This window comes from Microtus pennsylvanicus, chromosome 15, assembly GCF_037038515.1.
Source record: "Microtus pennsylvanicus isolate mMicPen1 chromosome 15, mMicPen1.hap1, whole genome shotgun sequence".
Lineage (NCBI taxonomy): Eukaryota > Metazoa > Chordata > Mammalia > Rodentia > Cricetidae > Microtus > Microtus pennsylvanicus.
In genome coordinates, this window is record NC_134593.1 from 23,008,536 (window position 1) to 23,036,207 (window position 27,672).

General features: G+C 47.9%; 1 protein-coding gene across 3 annotated transcripts in view; it reads right to left on the reverse strand.

Moving 5' to 3' along the window:
* The window catches only part of Gata4 (GATA binding protein 4), a 68,907-nt gene that overhangs the window by 18,288 nt on the left and 22,947 nt on the right, over nucleotides 1–27,672 (reverse strand). For 2 of the 3 annotated variants that reach the window (XM_075949124.1, XM_075949122.1), the window contains exons 1-2: nucleotides 25,128–25,256; nucleotides 20,402–21,496 (exon numbers count right to left, since the gene is read on the reverse strand). In XM_075949124.1, the coding sequence (XP_075805239.1) occupies nucleotides 20,402–21,014 (613 nt within the window). In that variant the 5' untranslated portion in view covers nucleotides 21,015–21,496; nucleotides 25,128–25,256. Of the gene's footprint in view, nucleotides 1–20,401; nucleotides 21,497–25,127; nucleotides 25,257–27,672 lie in introns of those variants that run through there. The other variant, XM_075949123.1, reaches the window with a different exon arrangement.

Below are 27,672 nucleotides of genomic sequence, written 5' to 3' on the forward strand. Positions count from 1 at the left end.
GCTACCCAGTCTCGGGTATTCTATAGCAGCCGGACTAAGGTGGATTGGCTGTTTTTTGGTTGTCTCCAAGTTTTGTTTTAGTAGCAATGTCTCAAGCAAGCATCCTTGTACATGTCTCTTTATAGGAGAAAAGGGTTTTGTTATGTTTTATCGTATAATGGACTTGTTACAGCCATGCCAAGAAGTATTTGCATAAGTGACTTCTGCTTAGTTGTCGGCGCGGGGGGGGGGGGGGGGGAGGGTGTCAGAAATGTACCAGTCAGCCATTGTTAGCTTATGTGGTAATAAACATCTTCCAAATCTCAATAGAGCCTATGATTAGCTTATAATAATATTGAGGACCTTTCTCTGTTTACATGTCAGCTGCAAATTAGTCATAGTTCTGGTATGTACCTGTGCTTCATTCTGGGGTTTTAATTTCTAAGATTATGTTTTTGTTTATTGGGAGGTAGACATGTGCCGTGGAGTGTGTAGGAAAGTCAGAGAACAATTTTCAGGACTTGGTTCTCTCTGTGTTGGACTTGGCAGCAAGTGCCTTTACCTGCTGAGCTGGCTGTCTTGCTGGCCCTCCAGCTGGCATTTAGACTGAAGGTGACTCATTCCTTCCATGGGGCAGGGTATGAATCTGATGGCAGAGCAACACAAAAGCCCTCTGCTACATGGCTGCAAGGTGACTTCAAGGTAAGTCCCATTCGCAAGCTCACCTCTTCAGGATGACAGAAAAGATAAATGCGTACTTATCTTAGGGGGCAGCATACAATACCCATTCCTCTACAGCTCAGTTACTCCCTGAAAGCATGTGTCCTGGGCATTTTCTACATCGGCACAGATCAGGTCACTCCTTTAAACATATTTCTTAGATTTATTTTATGTGCGTGAGTGTTTTGCCTGCATGTGTGTGTGTGTCTATGCACCTTGCGCATACCATGGTCCGAAGAGGGCATCAGATCCCCTGGAATTGGACTTACAGCTGGTTTGTGAGCCACCCTGTGGGTGCTGGGAACAGAAGAGCAAGCAGTCAGGGCTCTTCGCCGCTGAGCCATCTCTCCAGCTCCCTTAACTTCACTCTTTTGAGAGAGCTTCTTAGTTTTACACGGTAACGGGACATAACATTTACATTCTGTCTTCCAGTCCCCACAGTTGTTCAGCTGGTCCTGATGCTGGAAAGGAAGCTGTGCTAATGCCAGTCTTTCTGTGCTTGTCTCCCGGGACCTAACGCCTTGGCTGGCTTCCAATAAGTAATTTTTCACTTCTACTCACAACAGGGCTGTAATGAACAGCGCGGCGTGCGTTTCTGTGCCAGGACCTCGTTGGTTTGTTTTGATTTCTGATAAGAAAAGTTCCCTTTTCTTAAAAGTCTTTGTTTTAAAAAAAATTATCTTGGCTATTCTCATACAATAACTCTTCCACAGAAATTCTATAATCAACTTGACAAGTTGCATTTAAGAAATCCTATTGGGCTGTTTCCTGAGACAGCAATAAATGTATAGACTTGTTGAGGGGAGGGGGTTGAAATAGAAAATATTTCCGTGATCCTTACTCCAAGGTTTCGGTGTCTTCCCCGCTCTCGGGTCTTCTTTTATGGGTACTCCCCAGGCACTTCTCATTTGTTTACTGAGTTGACAATCTTTCAACTAAGAAACCAAGGCATCCACATTTCATTTCCAAACACATTTGCTTCGTCAACAAGGAGACTAGACCAGCCGGAGGTGGGGGAGATGGGCTCTCAGCCTCGCCCCTCGGTGCCACCTGCATTTCTATTACATTTGGCAGAAAATCCCAGCACGCTACATTGGCTGATGATGAAACTTTTTCCTTATTTGTTTTAACTGATGGAGTGGCCTTGAGGAAGGAAGCAGAAGGCAAACCCTTGTTCTGTCACCTCCCAGCGAGACTCACTCCAGTTCTGTCACCGGCTGTCCCTCTATAGTCCGCTCCTGTGTCCTCCATGGGTGCAAATGGCAGGTGGTCACTTTTATCTCGAATCGCCTATTTTATCCTTGATAAATATCATTCTATCATAAATATACTTGATAGAATAGCATTTAGCTCTCTTGGCTGTGTGTTACTTCCCCCATGTTTGGGAGAAAGCGTCTGACATAAACAACGTAAGGAGAGACCGTGCTCTTTGAATTACTCTTCGAGAGGATATTGTCCATCGTGGGGCAAGGCCTGGGGGCTGGGGTTCCACCTACGGTGGCAGGAGTCTGTGGCAGTTGTTTCTTACATACGGTAGGCAGAGATGGGTGCTGACATCCATCCTGCCTTGCCTTTGCCTGTTTTCCTTTTAATTTGGTCCCAGACTCCACCTCATGGGATAGCACTACCCACACTTTTCTTCCTAAATCAATTTTTTCTGGGGACACATCCACAGACATACTCAGAGGTGTGTCTCCAGTGACCTAGGGATTTTTCTAAAATGATGTTACTTTTTAAAAAATTGTTTAATTCTTTACCCCCGCCCTTCTCTCTGTGTGTGGCTATGAGCGTGTGAACACAGGTGCACTTGGAAGTCAGAAGCATCGAACCCCCTGGAACTGGAGCTGTGAGCCTCCTGACACAGGTGACAGAAAGGAAACATGGGTTCTTTGGAAAAGCAGGTCACACTCTGAGCCATCTCTCCAGCCTCCCCTAGGCATAGCTTAACCTAATCAAACTGTCAATCAAAATTAACAGTCACTCTTTTCTCCCAAATCAGATATTGGTGCAAAACTAAATCATAAGTATGCAGATATTGAATATACTTCATACTTTGATTAGATTTATTTTCTTTCTCCTTTATTTGTCTTTAGCCTCAGAATTCTTCAGCCCAGCCAACATCTACAAGTCATATACAAAGCAAATGGAGGGAGGCCTCTGCACCGTGCTGTGGGAGGGAGGCCCTCCTGGTCCACCACACCACGCTGTGGGAGGGCACACAGACCTTATCCAGCTCAGCCCTCTGCACTCTCTGAGGTTAGGAGCCTGGGCGTCCTACTGGGGCAGCTTGAAGAGAAAAGGCCTCTGAGCTCAATCCGTCCCTTACATCCTAGGGAAAGTGTGGAGCAGTTACAGCTACAGAAGGCGCTGGGACTGTGTTTAGGCAGGCAGAGGGCTTGCCTGGTTCATTAGGTTCAATCCCCAGCACCACATTTAAAAGGGGGTAAGGGCATGGTATCTTATTCATATAACCAGCACTTGAAAGGCTGTCAGGAGGATCAGAATTTCAAGGTCATCCTTGGCTACTTAGCAAGTTCCAGGCCAGTCTGGAATACATGAGACCCTGCCTCAAAAAAAAAAAAAAAACCCAAAGTAACTATGTAGACCAATTGAGATCTGGAGTAGAGTTCTACCAGATCCTCACTCTCCACCTTTGCGGAAGGAAAGAACTGTTGTTGGGGAGAGAAGTCACTGCTCTCCACAAATGACACTTTCCCCATTCTCTACCTTTTTGTATTTTTAATTATGGTTAAAAAAAGTACATAAAATTTATCATGTCAGGCATTATGAAAGGCACAGTTCAATAGAATTTAACATATTTACACCATTGTGCAAACAATCTCCAGAGATTTTAAAAACATTTTTTTCAGAGCCACAACTCTGTACATTTAACTCCCCCCTTCCCTCAGGAATCCCCAGTCTCTGCTTCTGGGACTTAACTTCTCCATGTCTCATACAAAGGAAATTTTACAACATTTGGTTCTTTTGTGATTGGCTTATTTCACTTAACATGGTGTCCTTGGGATTTATCCCTGGTGTGGCCTATTCCAGAATGTTCTTCCTTTCTAAGGCTGAATGTGTTCAATATGCATCTGTTACCCACCCACTCTGTCCCCTTCGTAGACACTAGGTCACTGCCACCTTTGGGCAGTGATGTTTCTTTCCCCTTAGTCCTGTGTTTATAAATCAGCCAAATCTGCTGACACAGGCAATGGGAAGTTAGGCTGCTCAATCCTGGCAGATATTCTTGTGTTAGCGGGGGGGTCCTATAACTGTCATTTCTTTATCTATCCTTGGACATGGCAGCTCCTGCCCACAGGAGTCACTGAAAAAAGATGCCATGAGGAAGTAAGGAACAGTGAGTGCTGGGGTCTAATGTCTCCACATGTCACGGCTTCCCCAAGGCATTAGACCAGGCCAGGGGACACGGGCAGTATCCATCTCTGTTGCTTCTGCCTACCTGCAATCTTCAACCCTTGAAGACAGTCAGACAAAAATCCTGCTCCTGAGAGCAAGCGCCCACACAAGTGTCATCCACTTTTCTCATTATCTAGTTGAAGGTGACCTTGAATTTCTGATCCTCTTGCCTCCATATCCCAAGCAGGATTACAGGTGTGCGTTCCCATGCACAGTTTATGTAGTGATAGGCTTTATATATGCCAAGTAAGCACACTACCAACTGAGCTAGGACCCAGGCTCTATTCCTCCTCCCCAGCCTATAATCATTATTACATCCCAAGACTACACTCCATCCTTAGCTTTATGATTCCAGACCCAGAAAGGCCCACATACCTAGGAGGCACCGTCGGGTCATTTTCACCAAGAACCAGAAGCCTAGGCTGGCCTGCCTACTTCCTTCAAGACAGGCAGCAAGCCCTGCTCTGTTTCTCTGATTGGGATGGAGTCCAGGGCCTTGCGCACGCTAGGCAAGAGCTTTTCAACTGAGCCACACCTCTAGTTATAGATGTGAAAACCGGAGGGAGGACCTTGCAAAGAATGAAGGCAGGATTTCAAATCAGGTGTCGTTCTCCAGACTGGCTTCCTACTTGCAAGACCCTGGCTCTCATTTTTCACCTGCCAAGTCACAGAAAGCTGCAAGTCCCAGTAAGGAGCATAAGCAAAAGTTCTGAAAATGAGAACAGAAAGTTTGACAACAAGGACTCCCCCCTTCATGAGCACAGCTGGTTACACTGTCCATGTGGCCAGCTCTCCCCTTCTTCCTCTCCTCACCGCCATCCCTCTGTTCTGTCCGGGGAACAGGTCTCTATTATTAATGCCATTTCTGGAGGCGTGTTTACACAGGGCAGGAAACTTAATATCAACATTCCCCGAAGGAAAGTGTCCTGTCACTTCTGTGAAGCACTTGCAGGCGGGCAGAGCTCTCCTCCAAAGTCAACAGACACTTACAGGCTTTAAACAGAGTCTGACTGGGAATTTGGGTCTACAGAGGATTTCGGAGCTCCTCAGCCCTTTGTTATGAAGAGGCTGAGAGACAGGCCCTGGTACACGCAACTCCCTCCCCTCCTCTCTCCAAGGAGGAACCTGGATTCCACTCAGCAGAGGAAGTTGGGGAAGAATAGACTCAGCCCCCAGCAATGTGAAATGACAAACTGCAGGCCCAAACCCCAGGTCTTGATACAGGTGGCACCCTGTGAATCCTAAAAGGGCACCGCTTCCCTCCTCGCCCCACCCCAGAACACTATGGGACCAAGGTATGAACCCAGGTATGGTTTTCAAGGCATAATTTGGAGAGGGCACTTGAGTTTACTAAGATTTTAGACACAAAAATGAAGTGTTAATTCTTGCTCTACAGATACCTTCAGTCCAGTGAAAACCAGAAAAACTACAGCAGCAGCAGGGAGATTTGGCTTAGCTGTTGGATTGTTTGTCTAAGATACATGAAACCCTTTGTTCATGAAACCCCAGCACAGCGATAATTGGGCATGGTACACACTTACAATCCCAGGGGAAATCAGAGATTCAAGGCCATCCTCCGTTACATAGCATGTTTGTTCAAGGGCTATCTCAAAAACAACAAAAAAACAAGCAAACAAGCCAAACCCAGTAAGTAGCATGAAGTATAGAGAGACAGAGCACGGGCTACCTGGGTACATCACACACACACACACACACACACACACACACACACACACAGAGTCCTGTGTACATTTTCTAATTTACCGTCTCACCTGCCCTGCATTCATAAAGCCTGAGTTTCCTCTGTCTGATTTTGAAGGTCCTCTTCTATCTAGTGCCACCATGGCTACCTTGCTACCCCTATCGGGGAGCGTGAGAACATGTGTGATGAGAACCATAATGCCCAGGTAGGGTTGCCCATTGAGGGAGAGAGGCGGGTGCGGCTACATGTGAGCGGCTCATATGGTTACAAAGGACCCCAAAGCCAAAAGCTAGGAACACTTGAGGCAAATCAGGGATGCAGCTCAGATGTGGAGCGCTTGCTTGCTACACACAAGGCGCTGGGTCCTGTCTCCAGCACTGTAAAGGAAAACTAACTAAATGAAAGTGAGGGAAAGAATGAACGGAACCAGGCAGATGCGAATGGGAGCTCCCCCAGTGGAGCTAACATTGTCATGAGAGTGTTTGGGTGCTAATGAACCCTTAGGCTGTAGTTCTCAAGAGTGGAATTCTGGAGCCCCTAAGATGGCTCATCAAATAAAAGGCACTTCTACCAGGCCCGAGGACCCGAGTTCAATTTCCAGAACCCACATGGTAGAAAGAAAGAACTGAATGCAACAAGTTGTCCTGACTTCTACACTCACTGTGGCGCGCGCGGATACACACACACACACAGTACTTAAAGACTTTTAAATAAGACTTTTCGTATGAATATAAGAATTTTAGGTGTTAGCACCCATGAAAGATGTAACGTGGTGCAGATGCTGTGGGAAATAGCTTGTTCCTCAGAAACACATGGAACTGCTACATGCTATTAAATAGAAGTGAGGGCTCGAACAGACTACATACTCCTATAGAAATAGGAGCATTGTTTACGATATCCAGAAGGCAGAAGCAGTTCAAGAGCCCACCCAGGGATGGCTGGATACACAAAAGGTGACCTGTACACACATGGGCATAGTATGCAGCCTTGAAAATGGAGAAAATGCGGAGTCATGCTGCAAATCAATGGCGTATTGAGAGCACTGTGCTGGTGAAATAAGCCTGCCCCAAACGCGTATATGCGGTATGAATGTACTTTCATGCGATACCAGGAGCAGTTCATACAGACAGGAAGTAGACTGGGGTCTGAGATATGAAAATTTGCCACTGAACTAGGAATTCCCTTGGAGAAGATAAAAACTTAAAATGGATGCGAGTGGTAAATGTCCATGTGTTTGGGAGACATTCACTGTATTTATTTTATTTATTATGACCTTAAACTTCTGATCCCCCTGCCTCTACCTCCAGAGTACTAAGGGTGCTTGCATCACCATGCCTGGGTTACACAGTGATTGGGATTAAACCCAGAACTTTGCAGGTAAACACTCTACCAACTGATCCATACCCTTAGCCCTAAACTTTGAGTTATGCATACTTTACCACAATCTTAAGAAAGAGAGAGAGAGAGAGAGAGACCCACGAAATGCAGCAGACAGCCAGGTGTGGTGGTGTGCACCTTTAATCCCAGCACTAGGGAAACAAAGGATCTCTCTGAGTTTGAACTCAGAGTGAGCATCAGGATAGTCAGGGCTACATCGGGGAACCCTGTCTCGAAAAACAATAAGAATAACAGCAAAGAAATAAACATTCTTCACTAAACTTCTCAACCTGAACTGAAAACACTGGTGTGAAGGTATAAACGCACAGGCGGTTTCATCCTCTCTTCTGAGAGGAACGGGTTGTTTCTTTGCCTGTTAGATGACCAACCCAATCCTAACAAGCAAGGCCAGCTGAACTGGCTCCAACTGGTCCCCAGCGCTGTCTCAGAGGAGAAAACCTCAGTTGTCTGGGAGGAAAACACGCGTCAGTGAAGTTTGGAACTTTCTGAATGCAAAAAATTATTAACGTGAAATTTCATCAAAAGACTCAGGAGCCAATCTGAACCAGTTCTGACTGGCAAAGGGGGCACAAGCTGAGCAACAATCAGGACAGGTGACCAAAACACACCTGAGACACGTAAATGCTGGAAGATTAAAAACTAGTTTTTTTTAATTTAATAATCTCTGAAGGATGCTAGGGGGAGCTTATTACTTTGGAATAAATGGAGAAGTAAAGTAGAAATCGTTTATTCTACTTCTCCCTGCCAAACTCCACTCCAGGCAGCCATTTTCTTTGTCATGAAGAATTTCAGGTAACAAATGAGGAGGGAAAGACAGCAGGGACTGATCAGCCTGCAATCCTAGCTACTCAGGAGGCTGAGACATAAGGATCCAAGTTCTAGACTGGCCAGGATAGCCTAGTGAGAATTGAGATCAAAATTATAGTGATGTATTAAAGAGAGTTTCAGAATCATGTAGGAAGGCAGCTAACCAGGGCCCTTCAGCTTCATTCACCCTTAAGCCTTAGAAGGCTTAAGGACTTTGGTAAATGCACCCCACAAGATGCATTGATACTTGCATAAATACAGGTCAAGGTTATCAGTATAGACCTGTCACATCCCAGCTACTGGGGAAGCTGAGGCAGGAAGACTGCAACTCCCTAGCTTGTCTAGGCTACAAAATAACTTGAAGGGCAGCCTGGACAATTTGTTGGGACTCTGCATCAAAATTAAAAAGAATTAAGATGGAGATGTTGGAGGTGTGACCAAGTAGTTGAGTTCTTTCTTAGCATGCGCAAGCCCTGGACTCTATCTTTGCATCACAAAGCAAACCAGTATTTCTCCCAGGAAACTGCTCCTATTGCTATTTAAAGCTACTCCCATCTGCTACCCCATTACAGAAAACACAGGTGGGTGGAGCCAGGACAAGGGCAAGGATGTGGGTGCTTCAGAGACTGTCTCCCTTTCTTGCATCTCAGTGTTGGGTGGAGGATTAGGGGCTGAAACTCATTGACTTGCGACTTGGTTCCCTTTTGTGATTCTTTAGCCTTAACAACAGTCCACTGTGCACTGCCCCAGTGTTGAAACCTTGCGGTTGCCTTTGCCCTTCAGCTTTAGAATAGTAGCTTCCAAGAATGCGGGAGCAGAAGGCTCCATTGACACCGAGGCTTCACTGAAGCCTACCTCAGTGGGTTGCGGGTGCAGAATGCAGAGAGGCGGCTACCATTCTGCAGAGCGGGGGTATAAAAGAAGGCAGGAGTCACAATTCTGATCCTTTCATCATCAAAACCAAAGTGCTCAGTCTCAAGGGTCTCTCAAGCGCTGCTTGGCTGCCAGGTGACTCCCCCAGGCCATCCGCATCTCCACTTGTACGACTCCTCTGTTTGTGATCCAACCTTTACCAGAGACTGCCTGACACCAACCAGCCTTAGCCAGTGATGACCTTCTCTGCCCAACACCGATCTGGCTTGTAGGACTCCACAGGCTCCCTTCTCTGGCAAGCCTAGCGGTTACTAGTGTACCACGGCAGGTGGCGGTATCACCTGGGCTCCTGCAGAATGGAAATTTCCCTTTGACAGCTCTTGGACTGCACCCTCGCCTATTAGCTGCCTTCCACACTCTGGACTGCTGTCATTTAGAGGTCTTCTTGCTCATGTTTTTTTTTATCTCCAAAGCCCAGCTGTGAGGCTCACTGAGAGTGTGCAGAGATACTTCTCAGCCTGGTGGCCGAGGAAGAAAGGCTGTCTACCTTCTATGAATCTCTGGAGCTTCCTAGAATCTCTCACAGTGGATGGGTTCATTACCAAACCAAAGCAATAACACATTGACACCGAGGTCACCACCCACATCTTCCCCAAGCTCATTTTACATTTCAGTGGCTCGTGCTGCCCTGTTATGCATAAGAAAAAAAACTGAATTGTGGCATCTAACACGTGATTTCAAATATACTGTTGTTCAGTGAGCAAGGCAGTCATGGAAGCCTTGACTCTCCGGTGGAATGCTCATTTGCTGTCGTGGAGGTCAGTGGTATGGGACCTGTGGTCTGCACTGACATGGTCTCAGTTATTCATATGAGGCGTGCTGAACTTTCAAAGTCTCCCTTGGAGCTGGAGAGATGGCTCAGTGGTTAAGAGCACACACTGCTTTTGCAAAGGACCCTTATCAATTGGCTCACAACTCCCTGTAACTCCACCGCCAGGGGATCTACACTTTCTCCTGGATGCTACACTCACAATGACATGCACATCTACATGTACAATTAAACATTGAATTAAAAAAATTGAATTAAATATTAAAATGTCTTCTACGGGTTCTAAGACAGCTCCTCGCACCATTTCTTTGCCTGATTTCCTTATTTACCTGCAAGCAAAGAGAAGCTTCAGAAGGGGGTCCAAAGTCACCCAGCAGGAAAACAAGTGGGAACACACACACCGGCAGGGCAGATCCATAAATCCGGGTCATCAGTGCCATGAACCCATGAACTGTCACCTCCCTGTAACTGCTGCTCTCCGGGAGCCCTTTTTAGCTGCAAGCTGACAACTAGGGCTCACATTTCCCAGCCAGCGGAGCCTCATACATCAACACATCCTACAAGAAGGGACTTCATTTCGAAGGATCCAATTAAGAACTTAAGTAAGCTGCAAGGATAGCTGGGTTAGGAGATGTGCTTTGCAGGCTCAAGTCCCTAGCACAAAAATAATTAACAAATACAGCAACTCTGCCTTAGCTTTACACTGGCCAGCCCTCGTCAACTTTAAGAGTGACATCTCTTTACGTAAACGTTCTTGCATTTGATGGCTCTTGGTGCCAGTTCTTGGAACCAACTCTCTTACTTTGCTTTATTGAGGGTCCGTCCAGTCCTTGCGAGCCAGTCTGGTTCCCTAATCTTAAAGAAACTCTCCAGTGCAGAGTGACTTTAAACAGTAGTTTTTAAGGTGATTTAAAAATAGAAATAGCCATGCTTAGGTCTATATACAGCAACTAAAAAGCCGGGGATCGCCGCCTGGCACTGGCTCGCTTGGTGTGGTAAGATTTCTGATGGTTTGCACGCTGAAAGTTTTTCATTTTGCCATATTCTCATACATTAAGCTTTACAGAAGAAAGATAATTGAAGTTTTCCTGAGACAGAAAAAAAAATTATGTGTGTTTTTCTAAAGCCATCATCACCTGGAAAACGTCTCCCCCCCCCTTTTTTTTTCCAGATCAGCGGAATTCTCCTGCTAACTGTGCAATCATGGGAACCACATTCTTCATGCAGGGTCAAGTTAAGTTCTTACAAGCTAGGGAAAGGTTGTATTTGTTGTTTGTCTTTCCGCCCACTCAATTTCGAGGGGCGACTTGTATTATTACCTCTCTTCGCCCAGCTTGATTTATGATCTTGGAAGTCAGGTCATTGTTTCCCAGGTCAAAGAAAGAAAGACGAGGGGGTGGTCTCCTGGAGCTGATACCCGATAAAATACCTGAAAAGGTCCTGTAGACCTTGACAGAGACACACAGCTATTTCAGTCTAATCTTATAAAGCAATCAGAAAACTTTATCAGAGGAAAATGTAGCCTGCCAGGTCCCAGCTCAATGGATGAGCCTTTTTTATCTGAAATGACAGACTTCATGCGATAGGGAAAGCTGCAGATAAGAACCAAATTGAATTGTCCCAAATCAGATCCGATTGTCTGCCCGGTTTCAAACTGCCACACCTGCTCCCATGGGGCAATGAGCACCTCTTGGCATGGTCCCTGAGGGGTCTGAAAACATTGCAAAGCGCTGAACTTTGAGACTTCTGCGTTTATCCTGCGATTATAATTAACCTGCTCACCAGTTGCTATCGATCAGTTCAGAGTGGATCTCTGGAAGCAGAACTGGAAATTTAAGTGGGGAGAAAAAGGAAGCTAAGTTTATCTGCAGTTGGGAGACCCTGCAGGACATAGTGCATAGCCTATAAAATTTCCCACCCATCCTGGCATGTGATTTCTTCATCTCTCATACAAAATAAAAATAAAAAATAAGGTCCCTCTACGGCCATTCAACCTAGAGTAAAAGACAGCCTTGACTACCACTGGGAGAGGCGTTTTTATAGCTGTGAACACAGACTGGCTTACCTGCCTAGATTAGACTTGTGGCAAAGGATAGTTTAAACACAGTAAAGGCATGTATTGGGCGCCTGCAAAAATGCCAAAAGTCAGAAAACCAAATGCTCTTCAGTGAGATAAGAAGTTTGAATATCCTGGTCCAATTCTGATTAGAGAGTAGCAATAGATAAAACCGCAGGCCACCTGCCAGCCCCAAGAAAGCCGGCACTGGCAGCTGGGCTCCATGCAGAACAGCCTTTCCCAACTTGGTTCCCAGTCTGCATCCATGTCCCACACGGCCTTTATTAGAAACAGACCCATTCAGCTTTCCCTCCCCTCCTCCGCCTACCACAGATACATCTGAGATGGTCAGTGCAGATGGGGAAGAGGCAACAGATCTCTCTAGAAAGTCCTTTCTGAGAGAGCCATAGGGGTTTGGATTTTCCTAAACAGGCCCTCTGAAGTTAGGAGAACATCTAGCTCTGAATTTGGGGACTGTCTTTCATGATCTGCAGACCAACTTCAGGAAGACGAGAAGGATATGCAAGCCTGGGGTTCCTATTGATGTGTCTACCCCTTGTCAGCTCTGTAGGTGGGAATAGACAGGATGGAGACTCAGGAAGAGTCAGGCCCTGCAGAGACAATAGTCCCCTGGAAGTAAGGAGGCCTAACTGGGCAGCTACCCTGTAGAAGGGAGCCCTTCAGCTGCCATGAATCTAGTAGTTCCCAGTGTGTGGGAAGAGGAAGTCTTCCTAGAGAGGTTTCTCTTTGCCCTAAGCAAGAGCTCCTGCTTGCTCCTGCAGTGGGGAGCACAAGACTTCCTGAGCATAACAAAGACCAGTACACCCACCCCAGGACATACTTGACGACCCCAGGCTGCAGCAGCCTTCCAACTCTCTACTCACCATGGGCTGTGTGGGCTGGTGAAGCAGCGTAAGGCTACTATCTCTAAAAGGTTGCTAGCATATGCACGCCTGCAGACCAAGACTATAAATTTATTTTACATAGATTATAGCAGACTAGAGGTTAATTCCTAGTATCCCTGGTTATATTATCTTTCTGTTTGCTTCAGAAGGTGACAACAGAGCAGCTGTCTAGATAGCCAATAAAATCTGAGTAATCTGTTCGGAGAATGCTCGACGAGGCCTCGTCCTGATCTACCAAAGGTCAACCAGGGCCCTGGAAGTTCTCATAGCAACAGGCCAGACCAAAAGAATCAAGCTTCTAGAAAGGCAAGGAAATCTCCACAGCCCTCCCTCCCTCCTTTCTTCTCTTTTATCTTCCCTTTCTCCCTGTCTATCTCTATCTATCTTCTATCTATCTATCTGTCTATCTATCTATCCATCTATCTCCTTATCTATTTTTTTTCTCAGTCAGAAGAAGCAACAACCTTTGCAGTGGCTTCTTTTCTAAATCTAGCACAGCTCCTTAAGTGTAAAGTGAGTGTGTGTGTGTGTGTGTGTGTGTGTGTGAGAGAGAGAGAGAGAGAGAGACAGACAGACAGACAGACAGACAGATAGACAGAGAGATCAGAGGGTGACTTCTGGTGTCTGCCTCAGACACTCTTGACCTTATTTTTTTTAATTACATTTAATTTATTTGGGGGAATGGGATGCACATGCCACGGTGTATATACACAAGTCACAGAACAACATAGGGAAGCTGGTTCTCTCCTTCCACCATGTGGATTCTGGGGATTGGGCTCAGGATATCAGGCTTGGCAGGTAAGTGCCATCTTGCTGGCCCTCACTTTTGAGGGTCTGCTACTAAACCTGGAGCTCACTGATTTGACTAGACTGGCCAATGAATTACAGGGATCTACTTGTCCCCCCGCATCTCCGCTGCCCCAGCACCAGGGTTACAGACTTGCAATACCATACCCCCCTTTATGTGGGTATTGGGGATTTGAACGAGTAGGGTTCACTTGCTTGCACAGTAGACACCTTGCCATCTGAGTAGTCTCTCCAGCACCAACTCCAGCATTTTTAAAAGCTAGTTTATGTGACCAGTTTGAAAGGTTAGTGGTTTTCCAGCAGGTTCTGGTCCTAACATCACCTGAAGGAGGCTTGCCCACCAGAAGTGATCACTAACTGCCAGGTATAAGTGTTTGTGCCTCGCTGCTGCTGACTTACCTCCTGCCACAGCATGAGATAGATCTGTCCTCAGTAAAGGATCAAAGTCAAAAGCCAGATTCAGGGTACATGTTAAGGATATTGAAACAGGGCATGGCGAAATCCCAGGAGTTTGTAAAGAAACGTCAGACCAAAAAAAAAAAAAAAATCGAATTCAACGTGCTTTTCCTATGTGTCCGCAAACACTCTTAATTTTTTTTCCGTGAGTAATGTGTCTGTTTGTAAAAGCTCAACTGGTATAATTTTTTCTTCATTACTATTGGGTGGTGTGCATATGCCATGGTGTGTGTGGAGGTCTAAGGACAACCTTGAAATCACTTCTCTGCTTCCATCTTTGCATGTGTTCTGGGTATCAAACTCGGGTTGTCAGGACGGCACTGTCCAACAGCAGAGACATTTATCCACGGAGCAATCTTGCCCATCCAGTTTAATAGCATTTAAAAGTGGATCACATCATTCTGTTTTTCTGAACTCAAAAGGCTCCACTGCCATCCACAGCAACAGGGCACCTGGCAGCAGGTGGAGGCCAGTCAGGTGTGCACCCACATGTGACTGGGTAAACAAAATGTGGTGACAAAGTAAAATCCTCCTCCGCTGAGAGAAGGCAACTGCCATATGCTACGGCTTGGGCGACCCTTGAAGACGTGACGTTGAGCAAAATACACCCTACACAAAAGACAGAAGTGCAATGTAATTTGCTCATAGGACGTAGGGAGAGCAATCAAATTCACAGCCATGGAAAGCAGAAAGAGGGGCACTCGTCGCTAGGGAAATAAAGAATGAGGAACGGTTGTCGTTCCGTAAGATGGAAAACATCCTCAAGATCTGTGGCACAGCAGTGCTGAGACCTAACACTGAACTGCATATGAAAACTTGCTATGATGATAAAGGAAAGCATAGCAGGGCCGGCGAGATGGCTCAGTGGGTAAAGGCACTCTCCTCCAAACCTTGACAGCCTGAGCTGAATCCCCAGAACTCCCACAGTGGACGGAGAAGACAGATTCCATAACAAGTTGGTGTTTGACATTCATATGGGCATACACACAGGCCCAGACACATAGACAGACAGGCAGACACACACACACAGAGCGGAAGGGGGGACAGACATATATATTATATGTGTGTATGAATAAATAAAATTTAAATGTTTAAAAATGACATCAAACCTAAGTTCCCCAGAGTTTAAATGCATTTTCAAAGATTTTTAGTATACTTTATTTATTTACTGCATGTGTATTTGTGCGTGTGCTTTCACATATCACAGTGCATGTGTGTTTGTGCGTGTGCGTTCACGTATCACAGTGCATGTGTGGCAGTCAGAGAAGAAACCTCAGGGCTCAGTTCTCCCTTTTTATGATGTGGATCCAGAAATTAAACTTAGGTTGTCAGGCTAGAAGGCAATCAAGCTCTTTTATCCACTGGGCCACTTTGCTAGACATAAGAATGTTCTTATTATTTGGTAGAATTATGAAGCGCAAAAACGACTACCAAAATGGCTAAGCTGATCGAAAGGGTGTTTTCAGTTCTACAACATCCATGACTGTTGCCAAGTTCCTTCCCCAACTTCATCCTCTTCCTCCTTCCCTTTGGACTCCCTATAGACAATCAATATTACAAATTCTTTACCTATGGCCTGAGGGGGCTCCCAGAGATAATTTGTGTATTCTCAAATGAATACAATGTATTTTGCCATTTTTTTTGACACCAAGAATATAAGTGCTGCACACACCTCCAGCACTTCCAAGTGGCTGGGAAGGGATCTTATGGGGTCCAATACCGACCGCCATCATCTTCTATGCGCAGGTATGTGCGCAGCATATGAAGACAATCCCCTGATGGTGCACATTTATGTTACTTCCAGATTTTGTTATTGTGGATACCAATGTAGCGAATATGCACCCCAGAGTTAAGTGTTTGAAGTCAAAAGTTCAGTGTCAAAGCTATCTACTCTGTAATTTGGTTTACCGAGGACTCTCTACAAAGGTTATACCAAGGAACATTCCCACCCACAGGTATCAGAGTTCCTGTCCCGCATACCTCTCAGTGTGTTTGTTTTCTTGGTGCATTTAAAGAAGAAGAAGGGAGAAAAATAGCAGGGAGGGGAATAGAAGAAGGTGTTATCTGAAACTGTCTCCTGAACATCATTCCCCCAGCAAATGTGGCCTGACCTTTTCATGGGACACAATCCGACAAGTGTCACTGGAGGCAGAGACACACCCCAGGCTACTTTAACACACCTTCCTTATTTAATTGGTTCTCCACTTAGCAGCACAAACCAGCCCCCTCTTTGATTGACCTGCTCAGGGTGGTAACCGGAAAATTAAACAACTTTGATTTTCTTGAAGACTGACAAATTGTTCTCGAACTGAACAGGCTACTTCAGAGATCACAGCGTTCCCCGTTTAAGCAAACCAGCTCTGAAAGCAACTGACCTGATTGATAAAGCAATCCCCCCAAAGACCTAGCAAACACTACGGCATATTCTGCTGACCTAACACCTTAAGTGCCCCACCCACGCAAGATGGAAGAACGCTTTTCACTTGTTTCAAAAGCACTAGGCAAAACCCACATCTATTTCCTCCTGTTAGTCTCATTGAACGCTCTAGCAACTCCATTGTTTTTAGATTCTTTAAGAATAGTAGGATTGCTTATGTCTCTAAGGCACACAAGAATTACTCTTCCTTTAGAAAGTTCTATTTTTTAGATATCCCAGTAACAGCTACAAGCATAGCATGTCTTTCAAGGTCTATTTACTTCTAATTTCTCTTTCGATCTCTTTTTTTTGGCTTTAAGTCTATACAAACCTTAATGGGCACAAAAATCTATTAGACTGTGATATGTTGTACACACAATAAAAATCTTCTATTTTAAGAATCTATCCCAGGATGGAGAGATGGGCCAGCAGTTTAGAGTACTTGTTGCTCTTGCAGAGAACCTGGGTTTGAATCCAAACACCCACATGGTGGTTCCAGGGCATCTGATACCCTCTTCTAGCCTCTACCCTTCCTCACTTCTGGCACCAGGCAGAGCCAGCATTCTCCAGTGGTCCCAGGTTTTCAGAGTGCTCTCCCATCCTGCTCTCTTCTTGTCTGAGACTCCACTTGTATTTTTTTTCTTTTTTTTTTTTTAAGCAGGGGATTGCTATGTAGCCGAGACTAGCCTTGAGTGCTCATTTCTCCTGCCTCAGCCTCCTGAGCTCTGGGGTCACAGGTGTGTGCCACCACACCCAGCTCTAGTCTGCCTCTTAAGGACACCGGTAGCCATTCTGTGTGGTTTGACCAGGGCAGGGCAGAGTCCTGGGGCAATTACCTCCCAGATCTTTACTCAAATATTTGCTACTAGTCCAGCATGTGCCAGGCACCTAGCTATGAGTAAGACTCTGTACCTGCCTCCGGAAGGCCACAGAATTCCATTATTGTGTCTAACTAATGCTTCCAACAAATTACTTTAGGGTCCTAGGTCTGTTGAACTTGGAATGAACTAAAGTTCACATATGTTATAGTGAGGGTGTAATAATCTCTTTCTTGCCAAGGTCGTCTTTTCACACGCCCCTCTTGGTGTTTATCCTTTCGACTTCTGCCTTCTTCTAAGAGCCAACACAAGAACTTGCTAGATGTTAAATGTTAATAGCAAAACAGTCCAATGTCACAGAAAAGAATAGTGGTATTTGCTTATTTCTCCTCCACACAAATTAAAACCATTTCAGACTTAGGAAGTAGTCTCTGAGATTTACCTGTGGAGGTAAATCTATTATTGAAGCAAAGGGCATACGGTTCTATGTATGTGTCACGTTAGTGAGTGGACGGCTATCTCTCCCTTCCTTTTTTAAACTGCAGGTTCAGGCTCCTTTCCTGCCTGTTGAAGCGACAAGACCCAGGGCAGATGGTGCCACCTAGGTGAAGACTTCCAGGCTTTTAGGGAGAAGTTCCTTTCCCGCTTTCTCAGCTTTGCTCGCAGCTCATCTCCCCCTTACCTTACCACATGGAGAGTCATTTCTACATTCTCACAGGTCTACTTAGGGGAGCCAACCATCCCTGCTCAGCAGGGACTTTCACAGGCTTAATGCTACAATTCTCAAGTCCTAGGAAGCCCTTTAGTCCTAGAAAAAGTAATAAAAAGCAACCATCATTTGTAAAAGATCAGTTACTAGACATCACACAGACCACCTAAGTCAGGACAGCTCTGAAACCAGTTGAGCGGAACTGAAGTCACGCCACAGAGCATGAGATGCGATGGACAGAGGCAGGCAGCTTGTCCAAAGCCACGTGATACTGAGGTTGGGGGCTCTACATGAGCTTGGTGGTCATGACATCCATCCAAAGAGGACCTCGCAATAGACATCAGAGAATTTGTTCTTTTCACCCTTCCATCACTTGGTACCATCAGCTACTCGGATGGTTGATTCTCACTAAGGCTACCAAGCATTTATTAATGTCCATGCACAGGCAAGGCATGTATATAAGTATATATAAGGCATACATATAAGTCATGTATATAAGTACATAAGGCATGTGGAGGGACAGTGGCTGGGACTGTCTCTCAGTGGTAGAGTCCTTGTCAGGGACTCTGTTTGATCCTCTGTCTTGGGGTGGGGCTAAAGAAGAAAACATCTTCACAGAGAACACTTTTAACTGAAGTAATGCCATCAGATCGCCAGATCCTCTGGGGGCTGTGTGATAAAAAATGAGTGTATCCCCCAAATGCATCCAAGGAAGACAAGGGGTTCTCAAACTGCCTGGGCCTCCCATGGCATGGCAATCCCATAGCACCTCTTTAAACACTTAACTGAAAGCAGTGGCTCCGTGGACTGCCTGGCACCACAGAGATGGGAGTCCAACACAAGCTCTCTGGGGAGAGGTGTCCCCTGTTGTTTTGTTGGCTATGTGTGGACCCTGGAATTTGAGAAACCTTCAGCCCCCAGGCTCACATGTACAGTCACACAATCTTACTTTGTTTTGGTTTTATAAACTGGACACCAGAATGTCTTCTTCATCTTTAGATAGGGACTTCACTCCTTGCTGTATCCAAACACCAAATTCTATCTCCAAGATTTTTTTTTTATTAGACTGGGTCTGCTGTGTAGGCCAGGCTATCCTCCTGGTTCTGGAATTACAGTCATGCGCCATTACACTCAGTTCATCGCTTCTTATTTTAAACTAGGGGTTGGGTTGAGGGGAACTTGGCCTCTCTAGGAATGCGGGCCAAAGCCCCTGCAGGTCGGCTTCCAGCCTCCACCACGTGGAAGTAACCACCCTGCTCTGTCTCAAAGGTCTGAGCCCATACCCGTACTCTTATCCCCCTTCCTTAGCCTGCCATCTGCTTGGCCCTGCCTGCTGGGAGAGGAGGAGGGGATAGGACAGGACACTGGCAGCTACAAACCCAGCCCTGGCGCCACCTCCACCAGTTAATCAGTTTACCTGGGATGTATATTTGGCTAGACCCCCCTCCTGGGGACCTACCATGGCCACCCAGGGTCAGAGAATAACTTTAAACCTCTTCAAAGCCAGTCCCTCTACTCCGGAGACAACCTAGCACCCGGAGGGGCAGGGGATAGACTTTACTCTTCAAAGTGACAGCAAACGCAAAAGGCTTTAGCACTTAGTAGGTAGTCAATAAATGTTAACTTTGTTTCTCAAGTCTGTGCTTCCTCCCTTCCCCAACAGCCAGTTTCATCCAAAGGCCTCCTCCAACCCTTCTGGAAATTCTACACGAATTTGGGTAGTTTGCACTAGTGAATAGCCAGCCACTTTTCCTCCCCCCCCCCCCCAGCCCAAGAGCCCAGGGGTTCTTCTGAAACGTCAGTGTGTTGATTGGATAAGAGGAGCAAGTTAGCAGTTCCTTCGGGTCTGACACTGAACGGGAGTAATACTAGCCTTCGTTCATGTTAACCAAGTCCTCCTAAGAAGAGTCGGCTCTAGGCGTTGCAGCCCTACAAAGTCTCCATTTAACTCAGACGTTCTAAAGAAGCTCCTCTGCACTAAGGTCTGAGCAGGGGAGTGGCTCCGTGAGACCCCACGGTGCGCGCGAGGAAACTTGGAGGTTTAACCCACCTCTGGCGGCGGTCTCCTTTACTGATCTCGTCATTATTTCCGGGTGTGAAAACCCCCCACCGGAAAGTCATCTGCCACCCTGAGGGATCCTCCAACCTGGCTGCCAAATGGCACAGGTCTCAGGTTTGCTGAGGACTCAGAAGGGATGGAGGAAGTGGGGGGGCTGAATCCCAGGGATCAGACCGCGAGACTGATCCAGCTGACCCTACAGAGCCCGACACCTCTCACTGTCGCCCGTAGGCTATGCAGACCAGTCCACCCAGTTACGAAAGAACTTTGCTGGACTCCAGTGCCTAGGCCACTAGGTCACCACGATGGCCCACCACTACCACCACCACAAGCCTCCCACTTCTAGGCTGCCTTCCTAGAAGGCTCATCGCATCAAGGATGCTCCCCAACCCTAACAGAGTTGGGAAAGCTGAATGCCCCAGACAGGACTCAAGTCCCTTCAGTACTCACCGAGATTGGGGTGTCGGGCAGGGTTGGCCCGTCCGGGGAGGCTGTGCAGGACTGGGCTGTCGAAGGGGCCTGCGGAGGCGGCGGCGGCTGCTGCCCAGGATGCACCCACGTCGGCCATATAAGTCGGATAGGGGCTAGAGTAGGAGCCTGCGAAGCCGGGACGCCCATACTGCTCTCGGCCAGCCAGACCCGCGCCCGCCGCTCCGCCGCCACTGCTGTAGGCTGCGGCTTCTCGAGCCGCGGCGGCAGCGGCTGCGGCCGCCAGGGACCCAGTGGTCCCCGGGAAGGAGAAGCGCGGGGACACGGGTGGCGGGGTGTAGGCGGCTCCCTCGGCTCCAGCCTGGCTCCAGCCTGGGCTGCCCTGCTGGGTCCCTGGCCCCGCACCCGACGGGGCGGCCCCGGAGCTGCCACCCGAAGCGGCTCCGGACGCGGCGCCCCCTCCTCCTCCCTGCAGGTACGACAGGCCTAGCACAGAGGAAGGCACCCGCGGAGTAGGTACGTAGACCGGCGAGGACGCCGCACCCGCGCTGTGCATGAAGGCGCCGGGGCCACCCGCCTCATAGGCGCCGGGCGGGGGGCCGTGGTTGGCGGCCATGGCCAGGCTTTGGTACATTGCCCCAAGCTCTGCGCGTCGATGTCCTCTCTTCACTTGCGGGTCAAGGAGCCACGCGGGCACAGCAGACCAAAGCGACAAGAATTAGAATGTAGGTGTGCGGAACTGTCACGAAAACGGAGATCAAAAATCAATTGGGAGAGGCCCAACTCGCTCAAACTATATACGAATTAAATCCAGCATGAGAGGAGCAACCTCTAGGTTCTGGTTTGCTCATCAAAAACAAAATCCCAAATTGGATTTGTGGTTGTTCCAGAAGGTAGTGCAGAAGGGCTGACTCTCCTTCCGGCCTGGGAGGCTGGAGGTGCCCCAGGACGTAGCCGAGGCTGGGCTCGAACTCCCTGAGCAGACCTTCGGATCACCCACCGGTTGGATGTGCCTAGTCGCTGCACTCCGCCTCTTGCAAGCCCAGGCTATACCGCTAGTTCCAGCAGGGCTCCAGCGAAGAGGGCCGAGAAGGTCTCTTCACTGCCGTGGCAGTCCTGAAAGAGGAAATAAACCACAGGTGAGTTCAGCCCAGGACTTTCAGAGCCTCGGTCAGCTTTCCCGCTTTCCTGCTCTTCTCCAACACACCGTGAACGAAACCGCCCTTCTATAGCCCGGGCTCCTGTGGTCTCGCGGCACAGCCCCGGCCTTTGTTTGATCCGGATCAGGCTGCCGGAGGCAAGTATCTTGGAGGACCGCCTAAGAAACGCGGGGTCTCGGGCGTGCAGTTCTCGGTTGCGATCAGGGCCAATTATTTTTATATTGCTTATCAGGAAGGACTTTAATTTTACCTTATTCTCCAAACACTTTCTTTCTTTCTTTCTTTCTTTCTTTCTTTCTTTCTTTCTTTCTTTCTTTCTTTCTTTCTTTCTTTTTTTCCAGAGTATTTGTAAGTACAAGGTTTGGAGTTCCGGAGAACGCTAGCGACTCAAAAGATCTCCATCGTTTTGTATTTTTCAATTGTTTCCTCACCTTTCCTCAAACATTTCCTTGATCAAACAAGAAAGAACTGTAGATTGGGGCAGGTCTGGCGTGGGGGGCGGGGGTGACAAACTTTATAAAAACCAGCAACCTACAAAAGTTTTGTTTGCAATCTTAAAAAAAGAGCACCTAGAGGTAGAATCTAAATGTTTATACATGAGCAAGTGTCGGCGAACCCATAAAAAGGATTGTGAAACTCCTTAATCGTACCGTGCACCATGTGGGTGTCAAATCAGACAGGCCACACGTTTCTGCAAATAGTTACATTTTAAACACTTTGCAGACTGTATATGGGGACCAGAAAAGCAGGAGAGTTGAACAAGGTCACTACAGAACTCAGGGAAGCACTCAAGCTGGCTCTTTCCAGTGAGATTGAAAAATCTATCAAAAGCAGAATTGATTCTTGATACTTGATTGCATCCTTCAAGGCACCCCGTGTTGGACATTACCAGAGACTATGGTGTGTGCGTGGGGGGGGCAACTCCATTAAGTAAAGGTGTCTGAATTTTGTTGTTTTTACTTAAGAGGGAACTGAAATATAGGTGAGTTTGAAACTTGCTGCAGCCCCCAAAAACACATAGCTGGGGATGCTGGAGGGCCTTGAGTATTTGAAATCCACAATCCACATTCATTTTCCTTTAAGAGGCAGCCTCTTTTGGTTGATTTCTTTCTTTTCTTTTTAACTTCCTTTTCTGTCTTCCTTTGCTTGTTTGTTTCTTTCTTTTTAGTGCAACAATGCATTAGCTAGAATATTAAACGAACTAGATACAAGCCCAGGTCTGCCACTCCCTGAATAAACAACTTTATACACCCCAATCCCTCATCTGTAAAGTGCAAATATAAAAGGTACCTGTGTCTCATAGTCATTGGAGGATTATGGGTGGCAACTATAATTTAATACACACAGAACATTCATAACCAGACTTTAGAAACCTGTTACAACAGGCACCCAGAAGATTCTGTATAACAGCTTTATTGCCGATCTCTAATACACAGCAAAAGAGTGCCTGGGATGTAGCTCATACTTAACAATAAACCATCATCTTAATTACTATAAAAGTTCTGGAATGGGGCATTTAATATACATATTAATTTTTTCATTATCTTTGCATCATCTCTAGCAAAAATGGAATCATGACAAAGTACACTGTCACACTGTGACTGATAAATTGTTTAGTATTTACTTTTTCAAAATATACAATAAATTATTGGCTTGACAGTTGGATATTTCCTTCTAGTAAGTTTGACTGGAGGATGGATACATGAAATTTGACCTGAGGTCGTTAACTCTTCCTTTAAAAGGAAAGACAAAAAGCTTAAAACTTCCTAGAAATCTCAGGGTTTCGATATGTAAATACATAGATTTATACTGATAAAAATATTCATTATTCAATTTTTTGCTTACTTTTTTTGTTTTTGTTTTGTCCCCCCCCCCAAAAAAAGACTTTTTCTGTAGCTTTGGAGTCTGTCCTGGAACTAGCTCTTGTAGCCAGGCTGGCCTCGATGTTACAGAGATCCGCCTGCTTCTGCCTCCCGAGTGCTGGGATTAAAGGTGTGCACCCCCACCGCCCGGCCACATACAATTTTTTATATCAAGTAGTTGGCATAATTAATTTTAATTTCTGTTATTTCAACTCAGGAAATTGTTAAAAAGTGGTTTGTAAATTTTCTTTTCTCGACTAACAAAGGAAGAGATTTAGTTCTGTAATCTAATTTGCAAGCTTGAAAAAAAATGTAAGCGCAGTTTCAAATGGCTGATACTTTAACCTGAAGTTGGGTAACTAGAACAATAGAAGGTGGAAAAAATTCTTGTTCTCTTTCTGGAAAGGCCAGACGGTTCCCTTAAGTGGATTCCCGCCTGTGAGCGGGCCCAGCGACCTCCACATTCTCACAGTAGTCCAGCCCGGCCCAGAGTTTTCTCAGTCTTTCGAATCACTCCACGAACTTCACCCCAAGTTCCCAAACAGAAAGCAAATATCTTCTCTTTTCATAATTTAGCCCTTTTTTTTGAAAGTTGGAAAATGCAACTCGCCATAAAGGGTCCCTTTACAGATTTTTCCGTGCGGCTCGCGGTTTTTGCGGTTCGCGCTCATGCGGTCGCTTTAGCACCGCCACATTGAGAATTGTCACCAACCAACTAATATCCTGGCTTCAGAAACGAAGCTCGGCCGGCCTCACCATGCAGCTTTTCTTTCTTTGGACGCACGAAGCGTCGTTCCTGCCTGCCTTCCTTTTCCAAAGGTACAGGAAATAAACTCCCAGGTGCTTCCCAGCAGCGCGGCCTTGTTGCCCTAGCTCTGCCAACAGCTCAGGTCCCTCGTTACCTTCTTCCTTAGAACCAAAAAGCCCCTCTTCCTTCCACCTGGTGAAACTTGGCCACCTAGACATCTCTCTCCCAAGTGATAACAACTGCTCGCTCACTCTCAGGCCACATCCAAGCGATATAATATATGGATGAGGGAGCTAGAGGTGGCTAGCCAGGAACATCCTTGCTGTCCGCCGTGGGGGTTTCGGCCCTGGGCTGCTTTCTCTCTGAAGCAGTGAGAGTGGGCGCTAGTCAGCAGTGTGCAGCACACACCAATCATGGGCCCTAGTCTAGAGTTTGCGAAGGTTAACTAGAAAGCAAGAGAAATCAGAAAAGATCGGGAGGCCGCTGAGCCTACCTCTGAGTGCCTCTAGCCCTGCCCCCCCCCAGGTCCTACTGTCGCCTGCCACAGCCACTCCTCATTCCCCGCGTCGCAGGTTGGAGATATTCCTTCGACTGCGCCCCTAAAAGTGTGGGGGCTATGCGGCCTGTCCCAGGTCGGTCGGTCAGAGAGATTACACGGGCCCTGGCCTGTGGGGTGCAAAACAGAACTGGAGAATCTGCACACAGGACCGATGAAAAGGGATCATGTTTCTCCCAAACAATCCAAACACACGCTCGCGAGTACCCATAAGTTTTTTGCTCTCACTCGATTTAAATAAAGTCCTTGCTAGGCCAAAGTCAAAAGTGGAGCCGGCTTTAGCCAATCTGGGGGCATTGCAAGGACCGGGGGCTGATTTCCCACTTACTAGCTGCTTCCCTCCCTGTTCCAGACAAACCAGGGCAGGAGACTGGTGAGTTTCGCCTACCCCGGAAAAGAGCAGGGGGTGGGGGAGCCCTACCTGGCCCGCTCGAGCCTCTCGGAGAGCCCGCACGACCTCCGAGCACCCGCGGAGTAGCAGCGGCGGCGGAGCCTCAGGCGGCCACTGTGCGGGCCTCCGGCTCGTCCCTTGCTCCCGGCTCGGCGCCCCGGGCCCCCGCACTGGGCTCGTAGGCGCTGACTGGCCTGAAGGAGTCACGTGCAAGGGCGGGGGGCGGGGGTGCGCGGCAGTGGCTGCACCTCTGCCGGGAGTCCGCCAACCCGGCTGTTCCCAAAGCTCCCCCAGCAGGCAAAGTCCATGCGCGCGGACCTCGGAGAACCAAAAGCGCTCAGTACCGGTGCCGACACCGGCCCACGGTGCTGTCCGACAACCTGGTGGTGCGCTGCTCCGACAAGGATTGTTTTAGTCACTAGTTCCTCCTGTTTTCTCCCACCTTCAGTGCTTCACGTTCTGGAGCGGTGGGCAAGGGGCGGGGCTGGTAGAGGGGAAGGTGACCCCGAGCGCTGGGCTCTTTCCTGGTTGCCCGTGGGGCCACTGGGTCACTCGGGGTGCCTGGCTGGCCTCAGATCTACCCTGCCCCTGAAATGCGTTCGAGAGAGCGTCAGGAGGTACTAAAACCCGAACTGAACCTTAAGGTCTGTGCCTAGAGACCCAAGAGTCCTTTTCACCTTCCCACCAGCCGGTGGAGACTGCAAGGCGCCGAGAACCCGCCACCAGCGCAGGAGTTTTTGTATTTATACAAAACGCGTACCATACTGCTTCCAACTCCTTAGGCCTCCTGTCCCTTCTCATCTGTCCCTGTGCTCTCTTCGGCCCACCGCGAATGGGATCCAATCAAAATAACGAGGAGGGGGTTGAGGAGCCTGTCTCCAACGTTCAAACCCAACTAGGGGGCTGTAGCTCCCCCCACCCCAGAGTGGGGGCAGGGAGGGTGTCAGACCAGAGTTTGGTGTCGGCGTCAGGGCCTGCAGGCCCTGGCGCAGCGGGGCGGTGAGGGGAGAGTCCCTCAGACAGGTCTAAAGGTTAATAGAGCAATCACAGGGCCCTATTACCGCGTAAAAATAACCCCATCGATTACCACAGCCTTCAGCCGCAGATAACAACTCGCTGGTGGCTCTCACGCTTTGGGTTAAACTAACTTTTTTTTAAGGCCGCATTTCTCTCCCCAGCACTGGTTTCTCATACAAGATTAGAGGAGTTAGAGGGGGGCTGGAATATACCACCCGTTAAGAAACCTGCTGCAGCCAGAGAGCTCCGGATGGCATCCGCTCCCGTCGTTAGAGATCAACAGCAGATTGCCTTCGCCGGCCGGTGCACAGGCACCCCAGGAGATAGGGACAGGTTGGGACGCTGAGCGGATTGAAAGGAAAAACCCGTGGGACCTTGGCCAACCCGTGGGGATCTCAGGAAAATCCCAGAGGAAGGACTGAGCGCGGCTGCGCTGGGGGAATTCTTTTCCAAACCCAAGGGGCCGAGGTTCAGAGCGGCCATAGGGGAGGAGAGAAAACTGATGCCGTCAGGGTTCCTGAGCTGCTGAAGTCCTGTTCTCTCTGGTCTGACTCACCGACTTTGCCTGCGGTGCAGCCAGCTTGAGCCCTTTGACGTCCGGGAATCGGGGGTCCCATGACTAGGGTCCAGCCCCCCACCTCCCACCCCATTTTAAACAGTGTTTGAACAGAATCAGGCGCCACGGGTTCAAGGTCTGGTAAAGTTTTAGGGACGGTCTTCTGGGGGATCTCAGAGGCCTTCGCTGGGCATCACAGACCTCCCCGAGCAAACTCGGATTTGGGCCTCTCAGATGCGCGAAGAGAATGGTATGGCCCTTGCTTTATTTACAAGGAATCCTCCGTCACCCGGTGAGCAGGAGAGACGCGAAGCCAAAGGCCCATGGCCCACGGAAGAAAAGTCTCTCGTTCCCTCCCCCTCCGTCCCTCTTTCTCTCCCCCCTCCCCGCCTCCCACTTGTGTGCAACAGGTCTCAGATCTGCCTTTCTGTAACAACCCTCATAGATCAAAATGTACTAAGGTTGGGGACCAGGACCAGCCTGAGGTTTGAGGTTTAGTGTCTGAGGGAGCAACCAAGTGTCACTCCTCCGGGTCCCCAAGGTCTCTGGCCGCTGCCAGGGACATTCTCCCTGGTGTGTGGGATGGGCCTTAGCGAGGTGGTGTCCTAGCGTTTTCACCACCCGTAAACTAAGCTCCTAACGATTTAGAAGGCGTGTGGCCGCGCTGGGGACGTAGCTCAGCTGGTAGACTGCTCAACCCAGCAGGCAGGAAGCCCTGTTTTTGCCTGGGGACATTGGTGGCCCAAACCTTTAATCCCTGTAACTCAGGAGGCAGAGGCAGGCGGATCTTTGAGTTTGAGGCTAGCCTGGTCTACAGAGCAAGCTCTAAGACTGCCAGGGCTATACAAAGAAACCCAGTCTTAAAAAACCAAAATAAAATAAAAGGAGAATGCCCTCGAGTTAAGCTGGGGATATTGCTCCGTGTGATTGTTGAGAAACTCGAGTGGAGTCTCTAAGAGAGTCGCGTGATTCTTAGCTTTTGCTTGCTGCCGGCTACAACCC